General features: G+C 41.6%; 1 protein-coding gene and 1 long non-coding RNA gene across 3 annotated transcripts in view; one reads left to right on the top strand and one right to left on the bottom strand.

The window, feature by feature from the left end:
* Positions 1-6,610, top strand: part of LOC149972395 (uncharacterized) — a 103,218-nt gene extending 96,608 nt beyond the window's left edge. Inside the window, exons 2-3 of the long non-coding RNA XR_016491369.1 lie at positions 3,973-4,205; positions 4,548-6,610. This is a non-coding gene — a long non-coding RNA (uncharacterized LOC149972395). The remainder of the gene's footprint in view (positions 1-3,972; positions 4,206-4,547) is intronic.
* rpa1 (replication protein A1) overlaps positions 1-13,152 on the bottom strand; it is a 53,931-nt gene extending 40,779 nt beyond the window's left edge. The window contains exons 1-10 of one of the 2 annotated variants that reach the window (XM_021582603.3): positions 12,825-13,152; positions 12,580-12,630; positions 12,241-12,319; positions 10,653-10,761; positions 10,361-10,449; positions 10,136-10,207; positions 7,788-7,917; positions 7,338-7,440; positions 7,177-7,245; positions 6,667-6,859 (exon numbers count right to left, since the gene is read on the bottom strand). In XM_021582603.3, the coding sequence (XP_021438278.2) occupies positions 6,667-6,859; positions 7,177-7,245; positions 7,338-7,440; positions 7,788-7,917; positions 10,136-10,207; positions 10,361-10,449; positions 10,653-10,761; positions 12,241-12,319; positions 12,580-12,630; positions 12,825-12,857 (928 nt within the window). In that variant the 5' untranslated portion in view covers positions 12,858-13,152. The remainder of the gene's footprint in view (positions 1-6,666; positions 6,860-7,176; positions 7,246-7,337; positions 7,441-7,787; positions 7,918-10,135; positions 10,208-10,360; positions 10,450-10,652; positions 10,762-12,240; positions 12,320-12,579; positions 12,631-12,824) is intronic. The other variant, XM_021582605.3, reaches the window with a different exon arrangement.
* Positions 13,153-17,029: the final 3,877 nt, after the last annotated feature.

The raw sequence follows: 17,029 nt of genomic DNA, 5'->3' as shown, positions 1-17,029 counted from the left end.
AAAGGTGATGACCAGTGAAATATACCTGCTGGAGCGTACTATGGTTACCAGTGAGCTGAGATAAGGCAGGGCTTTACCTAGCAAAGAATTAGATGACTTGGAGCCAGTGGGTTTGGCGACAGATATGCAGCCAATGAGAGCATACAGGTCGCAGTGGTAGGTAGTTTATGGGGCTTTGGTGACAAAACGGATGGCACTGTGATAGACTACATCCAATTTGCTTAGTAGAGTGTTGGAGGCTATTTTGTAAATGTCATCGCTGAAATCAAGGATCGGTAGTATAGTCAGTTTTACAAGGGTGTTTGGCAGCACGGGTGAAGGAGGCTTTGTTGCGAAATAGGAAGTCAATACTAGATTTCATTTTGGATTGTAGATGCTTAATGTGAGTCTGGAAGGAGAGTTTACAGTCTAACCAGACACCTAGGTATTTGTAGTTGTCCACATATTCTAAGTCAGAACCATCCAGAGTAGTGATGCTAGTCGGGCGGGCGTGGGCAGCGACCGTTTGAAGAGCATGCATTTAGTTTTATTTGCGTTTAAGAGCAGTTGGAGGCCACAGAAGGAGTGTTGTATGGCATTGAAGCTCTTTGGAGGTTTGTTAAGTTCTTAAGGTATAGGGGGCAGTATTTTCACTTTTGGATAAATAGCATGCCCAATTTCAACTTCCTGCTACTCATGCCAAGAATATAAGATATGCATAGTATTAGTAGATTTGGATAGAAAACACTCTGAAGTTTCTAAAACTGTTTGAATCATGTCTGAGTATAACAGAACTTATGTAGCAGGCAAAACCCAGAGGACTAACCGTTCAGAATTTTTCTTTTTGAGGTTTCCGTCTGTTCAGTGAGTTCTCATTGGGAAACGATATTTCTTAGGCACTTGTTTTCATTTCCTACCACTTCCACTGGATGTCACCAGTCTTTGGAATTTGGTTGAGGTTATTCATTTGTGCAATGAAGAAGTAGGGCCATCCTGGAAAAGGGTAAAGCTGTTGAGAGTTACTTTACTTGAAAAGTAGTGTTAGTTTTCTCTCGTCCTTTATTGAAAACAGATAGACAAGTCTTCAATTTGATCGATTATTAACATTTAAAAATACCTAAAGTTGTATTACAAAAGTAGTTTATAGGCAACTTTTGAAATATTTTGTAGTGATGTTGCGCATTTTGGAAGCTGTTTTTTTCTGGATCAAACGCGACAAATAAATTGACAATTTGGATATATATGGACAGAATTAATCGAACAAAAGGACCAATTGTGATGTTTATGGGATATATTGGAGTGCCAATAAAAGAAGCTTGTCAAAGGTAAGGCATGTTTTATATTTTCTGCGTTTTGTGTAGCGCCTGCAGGGTTGAAATATGCTACCCTCTTTGTTTACTGTTGTGCTATCATCAGATAATAGCTTCTTATGCTTTCGCCGAAAAGCCTTTTTAAAATCTGACATGGTGGCTGGATTCACAACGAATGTAGCTTTAATTGAGTATCTTACATGCGTGATTTAATGAAAGATTTTTATATCAATTTATTTGAATTTGCCGCGCTGCATTTTCCCTGGTTTTTGGCCAAGTGGGACGCAAGCGTCCGCTATACCATAAGAAGTTATGAGTGTCCAAAGAAGGGCCAGCTGTATACAGAATGCTGTCGTCTGCATAGAGGTGGATCAGAGAATCACCAACAGCAAGAGCGACATCATTGATATATACAGAGAAAAGAGTCTGCCCAAGATTTGAACCCTGTGGCATCCCCATAGAGACTGCCAGAGGTCCGGACAACAGGCCCTCCAACTTGACACACTGAACTCTGAGTAGTTGGTGAACCAGGCGAGGCAGTCATTTGAGAAACCAAGGCTATTGAGTCTGCCGATACGAATACGGTGATTGACAGAGTCGAAAGCCTTGGCCAGGTCAATAAAGACTGCTGCACAGTACTGTCTTTTGTCGATGGCGGTTATGATAGCGTTTAGGACCTTGAGCGTGGTTGAGGTGTACCCACGACCAGCTCGGAAACCAGATTGCATAGTGGAGAAGGTACAGTTGGATTCAAAATGGTCGGTGATCTGTTAACTTGGCTTTCGAAGACATCAGAAAGGCAGGGCAGGATGGATACAGGTCTGTAAGAGTTTGGGTCTAGCCCAGCTGATGTGTAGGGGTCCAGATTTTGCAGCACTTTAAGAACATCAGCTGCCTGGATTTGGGTGAAGGAGAAGCAGGGGGGTTAGCCAGGTGGAAAGCATGGCCGGCCGTAGAAAAATGCTTATTCAAATTCTCGACCACCGTAGATTTATTGACTGCACTTGAACGAACTTTCAAAGTTCTTGTAATTTTCCAGAATGACTGACCCTCATATCTTAAAGTAATTTCTCTTTGCTTATTTGAGCTGTTCTTGACATAATATGGACTCACTCTTCTACCAAATAGGGCCATCTTCTGTATACCACCCCTACCTTGTCACAACACAACTGATTGGCTCAAATGCATGAAGGAAAGAAATTCCACAAATTAACTTTTAACAAGGCACACCTGTTAATTGAAATGCATTCCAGGGTACTACCTCATGAAGCTGGTTGAGAGAATGCTAAGAGAGTGTAACGCTGTCATCAAGGCAAAAGGGTGGCTATTTGTTTAACCCTTTTTTGGTTACTACATGTGTGTAATTTCATAGTTGATGTCTTACATACAATCATACTCGAAACCATCTACAATAACTTTTCTTCAAAAACATTACGATGTGACACTTCCTGCCCAAAACAGCGTTCTTTCTTAGCACTCAATGGACTAAAATGTGTTTGCTATTGTTTTATTAACCTTCCGACTTGATCCGAAACACAGCCATTGCCAAGAGCTATGAAATCTGATTGACTAAAAAACATTTTTACTTTGTATCCTACATTATAGTAACAATAACACTACATTTGGAAAACATAAAGGCCAACGGTAGTCTGTACTTCAAAAATACACACATTCAAGGTAAATACAAAAGTAGTTGAATTAGGAAATAAGCTATTAAGTGTTTTCATGCTCAGGTTGACCTTACTATGTAATTGCCCACCACTAGTCCTTGAAAAGACCTTGACCAACTATCTATGGAATAAGTCAGAAAGACAAACACCCATTCCCATTCTAAATAAATCACATTTCCACATATAAATATTGATCGTGTGTGAGTCTCCTGGGTCACTCAAGGTCCAACAGTTGTCCACAACACATTCACTCAGGGAAATGGGCCGATTTATCCTGTTCAGATTAAGTGTGAGGTCACTGCCTATCCAGCATCTCCTGGTCGCATGGCACATGCATTACTAATGTTTATCATGATGCATGTATTGGAATGGGAAACAAAAATAAAACAAAACCGACATTGCTGCTAATTTATCCTGAGTATAGATTCATGTTAACCTGCTATTTCACACAAGAGTGCGGAGGGAAACTTAATCGAAGATGGTCACCCTGTCTGCAGAACACACAAAAACATAAATAATAATCGGGGCAACACTTCCCACTATTTTATAGCAAATGCAAGGCAAATTAACATTTAGCTCAATGCATGATGTGGGGACTTCGGAACGGGGGAAAATGTCATGGTTTGTCTGTCTAACTTGCTAATAGCTTGTCAATAACGTAAACTGAAGCTTTCAGTGTTACCTACTCTTGTAAAAACAAGTTGTTATGCTGCTGTATGCAGACTATTCGCCCATTGCACACGATAACACGTTATGTAGTTTAGTCACACAACCAACATATTTTGTTCATTTAAAATCCGACAGACTTGGTTGTAAGTGCTCCAACGAGAGAAACACTATAGACTCCTAAACAAGTCAAATTGTTGTGCTCATTGCAATTACTATCACGGTCTTCTTAAGACTAATTTGCATTTATGTAAATTGTGCATGGGGTCATTGCATATACTCAAATGCAACACAGAAGATAGACTGTGTGAATAATAATACAACATTTGCTATTCCCTTGTTTACAGTGTGGGCATGCAGCAGGCAAACCCAGTGATGCTACCGGTCCCTCCTCGTCTACAGTTGTGACAGACACTGAGCAAGCATTTAAAAAGGCAGGCTGCTTATGGACCCACATCATAAAATGTCAAGACCTCACTGCAGCCCTTTCATATATCATTGGACAAAGGACATGATGTCATTTCAAATTGTTGAGAGGCCTGGCTTTCTGAGGCGGATGGTTGCCGTGCCTCACTACAAAGTGAGTGCTGCTAATTGTATTTGTTGTTTGTTTATTTGATTTGCTTACTTGAGGTTGTGTTCATTTAAACCTGCAAGAGGGAAACGTTTACCTCTCATGGCCACATGGTGCCAACTTTAATGTTAATGCTATTATTTTAGTGATTAGGCACAAAAAGTGCATAGTGCTGCTAATTGTATTTGTTGGTTTTCAATATAAAACTTGGGTGACATGATTTCAGTGTGTGTATTAGTACATTTTAAACATCTCCAGCACGTTTTAACAGGGCGATAATACTGATAACCGTGATCATGTCACTATAATTGTGATATGAAATGTTCATACTGTTTCATCTCCATACAGGACAAAGATTGAATCCTACTACACTGGCTCTGTTGCTCGTCGGATGTGGCAGGGCTTGCAAACTATTATGGACTACAAAAGGAAAGCACAGCCGCGAGCTGCACAGTGACACGAGCCTATCAGTCGAGCTAAATTACTTCTTGGCACACTTCGAGGCAAGCAACACTGAAGCATGCGTGAGGTTACAAGCTGTTCCATACGGCTGTGTGATCACACTCTCCGTAGCCAATGTGACTAATACCTTCAAAAACATGTCAACAATCACAAGGCCAGAGGATTACCAGGACGTGTACTCCGAGCATGCGCTAACCAACTAGCAAGTGTCTTCCCTGACATTTTCAACCTCTCCCTGACCGAGTCTGTAATACCAACATGTTTCAAGCAGACCACCATAATCCCTGTGCCCAAGAACACCAAGATAACCTGCCTAAATGACTACTGGCCCATACCACTCATGTCTGTAGTCATGAAGTGCTTTGAAAGGCTAGTCATGGCTCACATCAACACCATTATAGCAGAAACCCTAGACCCACTACAATTTGCATACCGCCCCAACCGCTACTGCCCTCCAGGCTGCCCTATCCCACCTGGACAAAAGGAACATCTATGTGCTCATTGACTACAGCTCAGCATTCAACACCATAGTGCCCTCAAAGCTCATCACTAAGCTTAGGACCCTGGGATTAAACACCTCCCTCTGCAACTGGATCCTGGACTTCCAAACGGGTCACCCCTCCCAGGTGCTAAGGGTAAGTAACAACACATCTGCCACACTGACCCTCAATATGGAGGCCCCTCAGGGGTTTGTGCTCAGTCCCCTCCTGTACTCCCTGTTCACACATGACTGCATGGTCAAGCACGACTCCAACACCACCATTACGTTTGCTGACAACACAACAGTGCCTGATCACTGACAACAATGGGACAGCCTACAGGGAGAAGATCAGAGAACTGGCAGTGTGGTGCCAGGATAACAACCTCTCCCTCAACATGATCAGGGGGGGGTAATCGTCAACCACAGGAAAAGGAGGGCCGAACATGCCCCCATTCTCATCGACGGGGCTGTAGCGTAGCTGGTTGAGAGCTTCAAGTTCCTTGGTGCCCACATCACCAACGAACTGTCATGCTCCAAACACAACACGACAGTTGTTCCCCCTCAGGAGACTGAAAAGATTTGGCATGGGTCCTCAGTTCCTCAAAAAGTTCTACAGCTACACCATCGACTGGTTGCATCACTGCCTGGTATGGCAACTGTTCAGCCTCCGACCGCAAGGCACACCAGTGGGTAGTGCGTACGGCCCAGTACATCATCAGGGCCAAGCTTCCTGCCATCTAGGACCTCTATACCAGATGGTGTCAGAGGAAGGTCCTAAAAATTGCCAAAGACTCCAGTCACAGACTGTTCTCTCTGCTACTGCATGGCAAGCAGTACCGGAGTGCCAAGTCTAGGTCCAAGAAGGTTCCCCCTAAGCCATAAGACTCCTGAACAGCAAACCAAATGACTACCCGGACTATTTGCATTGACCCCCCCACCCCCATTGAACGCTGCTGCTTCTCTGTTTATCACTTTACCTCTAGTGCACTATATAGGGAATAGGGTGTCATTTGGGAGCAGCCTATTCTTTCTGCCATCTTAATTAATTCAGTCTTGTTAGGTTACAACTAATTTAAGCATGATTAAGAAGATATCTTCAACATCACAGGGTTGGCTGGGCTGATGCCTGCTATTACCATCATTACAACTAGGGATGAGTCCAAATGGCATCCCATTCTCTACATAGTGCACTACTTTTGACCGGAGCCATATAGTTCACAGGTAGTGTGCACTGCCATTTGGGATGCTGTCTATGGTTTCTTATTCCCCCTCCTCACCGGGCTCCGCCATTGGGCCCAAAGTCAATCTGCGCCACAGGACACTACTGTCATCAGCATTATTAATGACTTTTATCCCTGCTCTTATAATTACCTAAACCACCCCAGCACAACCCCCTGCTACCGTAGCATCCATCCCTATGATAGGATAATAATAAACTAAGTCTGTTGACGGTTATCACACCCCGCCAGCCCTGCCTGGACCACCCTTCCTCTTTGCTCCTCCCTTGCTACACCTGCACCTTACCCAAAATGGCGTCCTTTTCTCTGGCCTCCAGGTCAGCGATGGAGATGAAGTTGCACTGCACCATGGGTACGTCCTGGGTGTCCTCACAGGGGATGATGGTGGATTCTCCATTTAGGGTCATCTCATAGTCATTCTTCAGGGACGAGTACTGCTTGTTGGCGATCTTCAGTGATCCCTTGGAGATGTAGAACACCTGGGCATGAATAAAAGTAGGTTTAAATCTAAAGTGGATTTGGGCACAGGATTCATTTCAGCTGAATATTGATGTAGGGACTAAATCAAGCCTGGCAGAGGATCTATAGCAGAGGATCATTTTGCTACTGTCCTTTGACTCAATTTGGAGAGAATCATTAATCTCATTACACCAAATCATATACAATTCAGCACATTGTACAAATCAAAAACTATTGGCAATAGCACATTGAGATGAATTACTCAGTTGACCCAAATCTGTGAAAGTGACAAGCATATGGTAGATAAGCATCCTTAATAGGAGGCAGTTCCTCTCACCTTGCCAGTCTCGATGATGCTGTAGAACTTGTCCACCTCCTGGGTAAAGGCAGTCACTCTGATCTCTCCCTGTATCAACACACAACACAGTCAGCAATGGACTAGCTCCACACGATCCAATACGGCAACATGAGAAAATGCAAACAGAAAGGGTTACTCACACTTTCATCCACAATCTCCATAGAGAACAGTTTGCCGTCCCCACGAGAGTTGCTCCAGGTGCGGATGCCGCTCTTGTTGGTGACACGTGCTCGGATGGTCCACCTGAGAGAAAATAACCAGTTTATGTTGCTGTTGGATGGACCTCTATTCCTTGAAAATACCTTGACCAACTATCTATGGAATAAATCACAAAAACATCCCCAAATACAAATCAAACAGTCATCATTCCATTCTATGACTAAAGAGTATGGAATAACAGCATTATCATGACTTAAGAATAAACCTTTGGGCAAGAGATCATGTTGTTTGAGATGTTCGCGAAAGTGATAGGTTGCATCCCAAAAGGCACCCATTCCCTATATAGTGCACTACTTTAAAGTAGTACACTATATTGGGAATACGGGGCTATTTGGGACGCAACCATAGACGGGTATAAGAAGACTACTCACTTTGACTGGTAGGGGTTGAGGCTGGCAATGGGCACGACTTTGGAGGATCCCCCAGGAGTGCTGGGCATTGCAGACAGAGGCATGGCCTTCTTCCCCCCAAACTCTCTGCTGGGACCTTTGTTCATGGTGCCTAATGATAGATAGGGAAATGAGAGAACAGAGAGCTATTGGTGCATATAGAGAGCAGTGAGAGTGGCAAACTCAACAAAATAGACATCCATAACTTATCAGGGCTGAAACTCCCTGATCACTGTAATTCTCACTTCATGAGAGTAGTCTCACGTAACAGAAAAACTTATATCAGGAAGAGTAGCCGATTTATTGCGGTAGATTTGGGATAGTAGGAGAGAGGAGACAACACCCCAAGACCAACTAAGTTCTGAGTTTGTGAGAGATGATTAGTGTATCAGACTCAAAGCAGACAGAAGTGTGAAACAACAAACCAAAGCTGCTCTTCCCACACGAGATTGGTGCATACGGCCTGACTGAGGGTTCTCTGTTCAGACAAGCACTAACTGCACATTTGATTTGTGCGCGTCTCACACTGTGGATTACAGTTCAAAGTGTCAACTTTGCCAACAACTGCATTTCTAGTAATTAAGCCCCCAGATCCAGCAGCACAGCACAGCCACACAACTGAACAATAACAACTGTGCTGATGAGGAGGATGAAGCTCACCATCACTACTTCAATTCCCTAACACCAGATTAGTGGGATGAATACCTACGACCCAGACCATAAAATAAGCTCCTGAAGTCATAGATTGGGCTAAGAGTTCATCGGACATGGTTCACAAAATGCCCTATGATACTGTAGGTTAGCACTAAGAAAACCTTCCTTTAGCCATGAAATCCCTGCTTAAACACTTGTACTGTGTAATGATTAGAAATGTTTATGTCACGAGCGATGATTAACATTTATTTAGTTACCTGCTTTGCTGGTGACACGGTCAGTGATATATTTAGAATTCAAAGCAAACGTAACCAGCACGGCTACCACAGCATTCTGCAGTGATATGTGATCCCATCTGGTTTGCGCTTAGTGGGAATATAATTTGTTTTTCAACAGGACAATGACCCAAAACACACCTCCAGGCTGTGTAAGGGCATCAGATGAGCTGGCCTCCACAATCACCGACCACAACCCAATTGAGATGGTTTGGAATGAGTTGGACCGCAGAGTGAAGGAAAAGCAGCCAACAAGTGCTCAGCATATGTGGGAACGCCTTCAAGACTGTTGGAAAAGTATTCCAAGTGAAGCTGGTTGAGAGAATGCCAAGAGTGTGCAAAGTTGTCAACAAGGCAAAGGGTGGCTACTTTGAAGAACCTAAAATATATTTTGATTTGTTTAACACTTTTTTGGTTACTTCATTATTCCATGTGTGTTATTTACAAGGTAGAAAATAGTAAAAAATAAAGAAAAACCCTTGAATGATACTATATGTATATTTTGGAATCAATGTCAGTAGCATATTATCTCTCATGGCATGATTACCATTTTAACCTGGTACTAATTATAACTAAGTGCTTAGCTAATTACTTGATGAAAAGGGAACTGTCGAAGTTAAGATTAAGTTTGTCCAGTGTAGCTCAGTTGATAAGAGCATGGCGCATGCACCAGGGTTGTGGGTTCGATTCCCATGGGGGACCCGTATGAAAATGCATGCACTCACTACTGTAAGTTGCTCTGGATAAGAGTGTCAGCAAAATTACAAATTTAAGGAGCTGAAACGTATCAGTCAATAGTACTGTATATTCAGATCATATCCAATTCAAAACCAGATGTATAGTCTGACTGATGAGCACATCAGGACTACTGGAAATAACCAGTGTGGCGTTCAGATGGTTCACCCGCAGCATGTCTGTTTTATACATTCTCTCTAAGACCGATTTTAACACCTTATTTGCAACAAAGAGGAGACAGAATATATACCTAGTATTTTGTGTTTAACAGCATCACATTGGTCAACCACCATCTTATCTTAGTAAGATCAGTAGAACGTTACAGATGACAATATACCCAAGAGGCAAATGTTTTTTAACTAAGCATTCTGACAAAAACAGTAGCAGTGTCATATGTTCAGTAGATCTGAGGATTTTAACCAAGATTTGTCCATTTTGCATACATGTTGCCATCTACTGGAAACAAACTAAATGACCTATCCAATAACCTATATTGAAGTGTTTTGCAACCTTCAAACCGACTATGAATGAATATAGCTGCAAAACATTAGGAATTTAGCTTGAGAATACAGTCCATTAATGACCAATCTCTCAATTCAAATCCTGCTATAGGATGTGAAAAGGCATTAGATTTAAAAGCACAGTGGGTGATCTGGAATTGTTTACCATAATTTCCATTCGGGGGCTGCAGGGGGTGGACTGAGGGATTGGGGGCTGACTGTGGGGCTTTACTCTGACCTGCAAGGGAGGTGAGGGAGTGAAAGGTAAAAACTCAAGTAAGCTGCACATTCAACATTGTAGGTTATATGCATGTCTGGATTCAAACATTTGTTCATCTTCACTCCCCCTAAGCCTTATGATATGGTGATGGAGTATGGGATGAAGACTCGCCTTCCACGTAAGGCGTGGGCTCTCCGATCTTTCCAGCCACCTCATCAGCAGACTTCACCACCTCCATGTCTAATATGACCACCACATGCCTGAACAGAAGAACAGCAATAAACAGATTAACAATTGCATTGTTAATTATATTCCAAAGACTAAACACATGGTTGATAAACAACAAAAAGTGTGTCTGTGCATATCCATTGTGTGTCCATACTGACAGCTCTTAAAGTATAAAAATGGAGAGAAAAGGGTTTGTCATTCTGTAGGAAAACATCAAAAAATAGAAGCACCATACCGTCCATCCTTTAGGACATTGGTCACATTCCTCTTCAGCTGACAGATACAGTTTTGGGCCAGTCGGTTGTCCTCAGCCATTGGGTTGAGTTGGGTGGAGAGCATGAACGCTACAGGAGGGATTGGGAGAGGATAGGAGTTGTTCGGGACAAGATAGACCAACAAGCACATGGGCAGTGCAGTAGAGGACAGCCAAGTGCTGCACTTCCACTGCACATGGCCATTGCGTGTGCTAGTCTGTCTTGTCTATGAGATGATGATATGCATCTCCCAACTAATCCCCCCCACACACAGTTCCAAACAACATGCCATCCTTGTTAATAAACATGGAAGAGCCAAATTCAGCCCAGTTTAGTCTGGGATGAGGATCAATTTAGATCCCAAAAATATGTTTCTAAATATGTCTTAAAATATACTATTTTTTATGACTTTGTATGGTTTCACAACACTTCTTCAACTTCGTCAAATTAAAAGGAAGAAACGTATTATTTCTTTGATGATTTCCAGCTCTCTATTCATTTTACTGAATCCTGACTACCTCCTGCTGGTCAGCCCCAGGCAATCCACCGCATAAAACACATCCACAGCATAAAAACACATCCACAGCATAAAAACACATCCACAGCATAAAAACACATCCACAGCATAAAAACACATCCACAGCATAAAAACACATCCACAGCATAAAACACTCCAAAGTGCCCCGTTGCTAAGCTCAGCTATTTACCTTGATATTTTCTGGGTGAGACTATGGAGAAGGACTAAAACAACTTTTAATTAGCCCTGTTGTCTTTTTAGTCTACCTCCTGGTGTAATTCAGATTACGACTATTGCACGCAATATGGATTTAAAACAATGGGGTGCAGTTTCTCAAAAGCTTAATTTGGCAGGTCTAACATCTCTATTATGAATATCCTTGACTTTTAATTTAAACTGATACCTTGAGCATCCTGACTGGTTGTATCACCGCTTGGTATGGCAACTGCTCAGCAACTGACCACAAGGTGCTACAGATGGTAGTGCGTATGGCCCAGTACATCACTGGGGCCCAGCGTACAGCCATCCAGGACCTCTATACCAGGCAGTGTCAGAGGAAGGCCCTAAAAATTGTCAAAGACTCCAGACACCCTGTTCTCTCAGCAAGCGGTACCGGAGTGCCAAGTCTAGGTCCAAGAGGCTTCTAAACAGCTTCGACCCTTAAGCCATAAGACTGCTAAACAGTTAATCAAATGACTACACCGACTATTTGCATTCACCCCACCCCACAATTTTTATTTTTTAACACTGCTGCTTCTCTCTGTTTATTAACTATGCATAGTCACTTTACCCCTAACTATATTACCTCAATTTGATATTTACTGTGTGTGTGTGTGTGTGTAAAAATAATACAGTTGTAACCTTGCATTAATTTAAAATACTGCCATATATTATCCAAATATTACACTTTTGTTTTCTTTACATGCCACTTCTACAAAGCAATGCTATGCATTTGCTACCTGTCATGGTCACCTGCCTCGTGCCTGCCATACAACCATTTCTGTGTGTACTTTGAACAGGTGGTGGAGTGGATTTTGAATAGTTATACTCACAGGACATTGTGTGCTGTCCATCACTCATCATCAGACGAAAGCGGGCTGGTCCACTGCCTCCATCCAGTTTACGGATGTTCTGAAAGAATATGAATACAGGAGTGCGGTAGACATCATATCATATTGGTCAATTTCGACAAATGTAGCAGTGGTCCAAATCCGTATTACCATCTTGGTGAATATCCTTGTCTTAAATGTTGGTCTCTAAAACATGGGTCGATACTGTCCAAGTTAGCTAGCTAACTGTTGACCAGGCCAGTAGCCATTCTTCTACAGTTGGCCTACAGTAACTTGGCCAACTAATTCGCTACTTCCACAAAAACATACACTCATACTCACCACTAATTGAAGAATGGGGTTCGGTAAATCATTAGAGCCTTTGGTTAGATCCTGTTGAAAAGGCAGAAAACAGCTTGAGACAGATGGCAAATATATCTAGTTAGCTAGCATTGTGGCTGGCTAGCTAACGCAACAAAGCATTGAGCAGCAGCACTCCGTGCAGTCCCTGTCCGAAACCATCTTTCTCGATGCTAGGTAAACTTTGTTTACAAGCTTTCTGGGATGTCATAAAATGCCCCACCTACCGCTATCGCTCCCTTTGTCAGCATGTTATTCATGTTGAAGCTATGTAGAGTGAAAATGTACGTTTTAAAGCGATCTCGGAGAGGACAATCTCACTTCTACAGTGACAGCGCTTCCTCCGTGTTGTGTCTGTGGCGCCAAATGTATCCCTGAACGCGCGAACTGTTCATAACGTCATCGCGTAATTTACTGCTAAGCCTTCCGGTTTCTCTTATAGATCTAGGATCAGTTTACACTCGCTAAACCCACCTTTAGCAACAGGGGGTAAAACGTGAAACTGACCTTAGACCAGGTTGCCGAGCCAACGTGCCTCTATGGAACGTGCCTTTGGTTATGGTTAAACGTGTAAATAAAAAAAGTGTTTTATAGTCGGCGTTACAATGTCTAAAATTGCTTTATAAGAAGACACAAAATAACTGTTGTATGAATAGCTGCTCCTTTTATTAGATGTCCTGCAAATTCTGCAACATTTATGAACAACATTTATTATCCTTTTTTTTTTTTTTTTTTTTACATTTATGAACAACATCTTTGTTGAAGAAAAACGAGCGGATTTAAAGGCGCTTCATGGTCAGTCTGACCTCTGCATTGACTATGCAGTATTTACGGTGATACGTTTCTGCATAAGTCAGGGCATTCCTACTTCTTAAGCATTGCCGACAACGCAGAGCGCGTCTTTTCTTTTTCCCAACGCAGTTAAGCCAAAAACCACGCCCCGTTATTCAGAGAGGCGGTCTACAAGTCCGGAAGTGAATATCACGTAGCGCGAAATTTCAGTCACTGATTAATAATGTTTGCCGTTATATTTCAACTTTAACAATTTTATAGAAATTATTATCTAATACATATTTCATAAATTATAAATAATAAGCATGTGCTTTTACCTGATAATAGACAACTAATGATAATATAACAACTTTACATACCGAGCTAGTAAAATTAACTAGCCTAGGTTAATTTAGCTGACCTTCAATTGAGGGAATTCAGCAGAGTTCTCTGAGACATTTTTACAACTCATTGAAACTCTGAAAATAAAGAAATGGACAAATGTGGTGTTGTGTGTTCGTCCATGTCTCTCAACAGGCTGTGAGGCAAAAGTTGCCGTGAGCAAAAAAAACGCTAGCCAATGGAAAGCGTAGTAGAACGCCCCTCTGAATAACGGGGCGTTCTACTACTACGTTCGTTTTCTGGTTTTGGCTTAACTACGTTAAAAAAAACGTTGGGAAAAAGAAAGACGTGCCGGCACCAAAGCTGTTGAGCAGAGCTGTTGTGAAGGAAGTTGTCAAGGAAGTGAGTTTGTGTTTATACAGGACCTCCCGCCCCCACCTACCTTCAACCAATCATGTCAATGCAGAGCTATATGAAGCCCTCCGCATTGTCACAACATGTGGAATGTGCGCATCATGTGGTATAGTGCTCAATTTGGCCTCTGCATGCCTCTGGAGGCTCAGTATTTGCGTCACACCCTCCATACAGAGTCTCTGACCACACATTTCAGATCATGCAATTGTCTTTTAGTGATTTGGAGGCCCCTGCCCATGTATTTTTAGTTAGTTACTTTACACCACTGTGGTTTTGTCACAGTCCATTCTAAAGTGTCCTGCATTGCTTATGAGCGTTGTAGGAAAATAGAAGACATGTTTGTGTCCCTAAGAGTATTAGCTTTCAGGCATGGGGTTATAATAGTCCCAACCGTTCAAAAGCTAGCGCCAAATTCGGAGGGAGAAAACAGAAACGGATCTATTTTCCACATCAGAGATTACTCACGAGAGGAGGAGGGCCTCAAGCGGAAGAGGAAGACAAGATAACATAAATAATGTATTATTAAACAAAATTATACCAAGTTCACGAGGCCCCCTGATGGTGTGAGGCCCCAGGCAATTGCCTTAGTTGCCTAATGGTAACTCAGCCACAGTTCACAAGCTGCTGCTACAGTATGCTTGCACTCCTTATTAAAACATGGAGACCATGTTTTCTTTACGTTGATTGGAGTCAATGCAATGCAAAGCAGGAATTTGCTCTGAACTTATTGTTGAGTTTTAAAGGTATCCTACTTTTCTCCCCATCCAACAAATAGCGTCATATATGATAGAAATGTATAGAGATCTCACACCAAAGGGACTGTTGAGCGCTACATCCCGAGGGGTTCGAGCTGATTGTACGGAGATCGTGACCTCCGGTTAAATGGAGTCCCTTGAGAAGGTTACAGTTTTATATCTTTATGTTTGAAGCCTGAAATGTGGCAAAAGGTCGCAAAGTTCAAGGGGGGCGAATAATTTCGCAAGGCACTGTATGTTAATTATTTTGATTCAAGAAAAGGGTGCCATTGAAAGGAGTGATTACTGGGGTAGATGTAAATGTGAAAGCTGACCAACTGTAGGGGAAGATTCCCGGTGTTTGTGATGCTCGTCGTTTGTTGCGACGCAGACAGGGTGGTGTGAGTGGTGAAACAGAAGAGTCTTTGTCTGTTCTTTTGAGTTTTGATGTTGAGTCTTTGCCCAACATAGATGTTAGGATATATAAATTAGAGGTTGACCAATTCTGATTTTTCAACGCCGATACCGATACTGATTATTGGAGGACCAAAAAAAGCAGATACCGATTAATTGGCCGATTTTATATATATGTATATATTGTATATATATATATATATATATATATATATATATATATATATATATATATATATATATATATATATATATATATATATATATTTGTAATAATGGCAATTACAACAACACTGAATGCACACTTTTATTTTAACTTAATATAATACAGAAATAAAATATATTTAGTCTAAAATAAATAATGAAACATGCTCAATTTGGTTTAAATAACACAAAAACAGTGTTGGAAAAGAAAGTAAAAGTGCAATATGTGCCATGTAAAAAAGCTAATGTTTAAGTTCCTTGCTCAGAACATATGAAAGCTGGTGGTTAAATATTCCACGTTAAGAAGTTTTAGGTTGTAGTTATTATAGGAATTATGACACGTCAACTATTTCTCTCTATACCAGTTGTATTTCATAGACCTTTGACTATTGGATGTTCTAATAGGCACTTTAGTATTGCCAGGCTGATCTCAGGAGTTGATAGGCTTGAAGTCATAAACAGTGCTGTGCTTCAAGCATTGCAAAGAGTTGCTGGGAAATGCAGTAAAGTTTGAATGAATGCTTAAGAGCCTGTTGCTGCCTACCACCGCTCAGTCAGACTGCTCTTTCAAGTCATAGACTTAATTATAATATAATAACACACAGAAATACAAGCCTTTGGTCATTAATATGGTCGAAGCCGGAAACTGTCATTTTGAAAAACAAAACGTATTCTTTCAGTGAAGTATAGAACCGTTCCGTATTTTATCGAACAGGTGGCATCCCTAAGTCTAAATGTTTATGTTACATCCTTCAATGTTATGTCATAATTATGTAAAATTCTGGCAAATTAGTTTGCAACCAGCCAGGCGGCCCAAACTGTTGCATATACCCTGACTCTGCGTGCAATGAACGCAAGAGAAGTGACACAATTTCCCAAGTTAATATTGTCTGCTAACATGAATTTCTTTTAACTAAATATGCAGGTTTAAAATATATACTTCTGTGTATTGATTTTAAGAAAGGCATTGATGTTTATGGTTAGGTACATTCATGCAACTATTGTGCTTTAGTTAAATCATCACCCGTTTGGCGAAGTAGGCTGTGATTCGATGATAAATTAACAGGCACCGCATTGAGTATATACAACGCAGGACAAGCTAGTTAACCTAGTAATGTCATCAACCATGTGTAGTTAACTAGTGATTATGTGAAGATTGATTGTTTTTTATAAGATAAGTTTAATGCTAGCTAGCAACTACCTTGGCTCCTTGTGTCGTAGAAAATCGGTTCAAATATGACACTTGTGAAATCAATAGGCTTTTAATACAACGTATTGCAAGCCGGAGTGGTCCGCGGAACACACACCTTCCCAGAGCCCCGGCTCCTGTATTTATCCACATATGGGTCCAACCCATATGCTGATAAGCATACTTCCCCTAATTATTTTGCCTACCATTATCTTTTTAGTTCATGCTTCCTGCTTGTTCATGCCCAATAACGCCCATATCTGCTTTTCGTCAGATTATAAGAGGTGCTCAGCCTGCCACACTGTTTCCTCGTGGAATGCAATGTAATAGACCATATTCGGCGTCCAAAAATGCTGATTACCAA

Source organism: Oncorhynchus mykiss, chromosome 24 (genome assembly GCF_057628025.1).
Source record: "Oncorhynchus mykiss isolate SJ-2025 chromosome 24, ASM5762802v1, whole genome shotgun sequence".
NCBI lineage: Eukaryota > Metazoa > Chordata > Actinopteri > Salmoniformes > Salmonidae > Oncorhynchus > Oncorhynchus mykiss.
Note: the sequence above shows the minus strand (reverse complement) of the source record. Positions and strands in the feature narration are given on the sequence as shown.